General features: G+C 50.3%; 1 protein-coding gene across 1 annotated transcript; it reads right to left on the reverse strand.

The window, feature by feature from the left end:
* Nucleotides 1–933, reverse strand: LOC137165671 (putative olfactory receptor 10D4). The gene has a single exon (XM_067567077.1). It carries the CDS (start codon nt 931–933, stop codon nt 1–3), a length of 933 nt encoding a protein of 310 aa, XP_067423178.1.
* Between the last annotated feature and the right edge of the window lie 513 nt (nt 934–1,446).

A 1,446-nucleotide genomic window follows, 5' to 3' on the forward strand; every position in this document is an offset into this window, starting at 1 on the left:
TCAACGTGCAGTCGTCTGACCCCCTCTCAGTTTCCTCAGAGCCCCTTTCACCTCCTTGTTCCTCAGTGTGTAGATGACCGGGTTCAGCATGGGCGTGACCACATCACCCAAGAGCTGCACAGCGTTCACCATCACTTTGCTCAGCAGTGGCTGCATATAGACCAGGGCGTAAGGCCCAAAGAACAGCGTCACCACCGTCAGATGTGAGGCGCAAGTGGAGGCTGCTTTGTGTCGCCCTTTTGCTGAGTTAATCTTCAGGATGGAGTAGACGATGCGGACGTAGGATGCGAGGATGAGGAAGAAGCAGGTCATGGGCACCAGGCCAGTGTTGGTAAAGGTCACGGTCTCGATGACGTACGTGTCAGCGCAGGCCAGCTTGGCCACGGAGAAGACGTCACAGAAGTAATAGTCTATCACATTGGGCCCGCAGTAGGGCAGGGTGAAGGTCAGGCTACTGAGAATGGTGGCATGGAAGGAGCTGCTGATCCAGGTGCCAGCAGCCAGGATGGTGCACACTCTCCAGTTCATGATGATCAGGTAGCGCAGCGGGTGGCAGATGGCCACGTACCTGTCAAAGGCCATGACGGTGCAGAGCAGGCACTCGGTGCTGCCTAGGAAGTGGTAGAAGAAGACCTGGGACATGCACCCACCCAGCGAGATGGTTCTACTCTTGGTCCAGAGACTGACCAGCAATTTAGGGGTGCTGATGGAGGTGAATCCAAGGTCCACCACAGAGAGATTGCAGAGGAAGAAGTACATGGGGGTGTGCAGGTGGGAGTCAGCGAGGATGGCTGAAAAAATGAGCAGGTTGCCCAGGAGGGTGCAGAGGTAGAAAGTTAAGAAGCTGATGAAGAGGATGGTCTCATGGCCTTTGGTGTTGGGGATCCCTAACAGAATGAATTCTGACACCACAGTGCGATTCTCCATTTCCATGTGAGACAGGGTCATTCCTGGAGGCACAGAGATAATGCAACCAAATTAGCAATTTCAATAAATTATGATTTGTTTATTCCTTGGACACCACAACTTAATCTACAAGGGTAAACCTTTCTAACCATCATAAGTTTGATGAAAGTGAGTGGAGAATCAGGACTCTAATATTTCATCGATTCTATTTGATGCTACTCAATTTAATTGTCCTTTCTTCTTTTCCATTCAACCATCTTCTATCTATTCAGTTCTTATAGATCATACTAGGAAGAAATACATGTGGGTGTGCAGATGGGAGTCACCGAGGATGGCTAATAAGATGAGCAGGTTGCCCAGCAGGGTGCAGAGGTAGAAAGCTAAGACGGCGACGAAGAGGATGGTCTGGAGGCCGTCAGTGTTGGGGTTCCTAAGAAGATGAAATGAGTCACCACAGTGTGGTTGACCAACCGAATGTGGGACTCATTCCTGGGGTAGGGGAGAGAAATAATGCCCATGAGTTACTGAAACAGAAAGATA

The sequence above is a fragment of the Emydura macquarii genome, unplaced genomic scaffold (genome assembly GCF_026122565.2).
Source record: "Emydura macquarii macquarii isolate MOO-44397 ecotype Brisbane River unplaced genomic scaffold, CSIRO-AGI_Emac_v2 contig_52, whole genome shotgun sequence".
In the NCBI taxonomy this organism is placed as follows: Eukaryota; Metazoa; Chordata; order Testudines; family Chelidae; genus Emydura; species Emydura macquarii.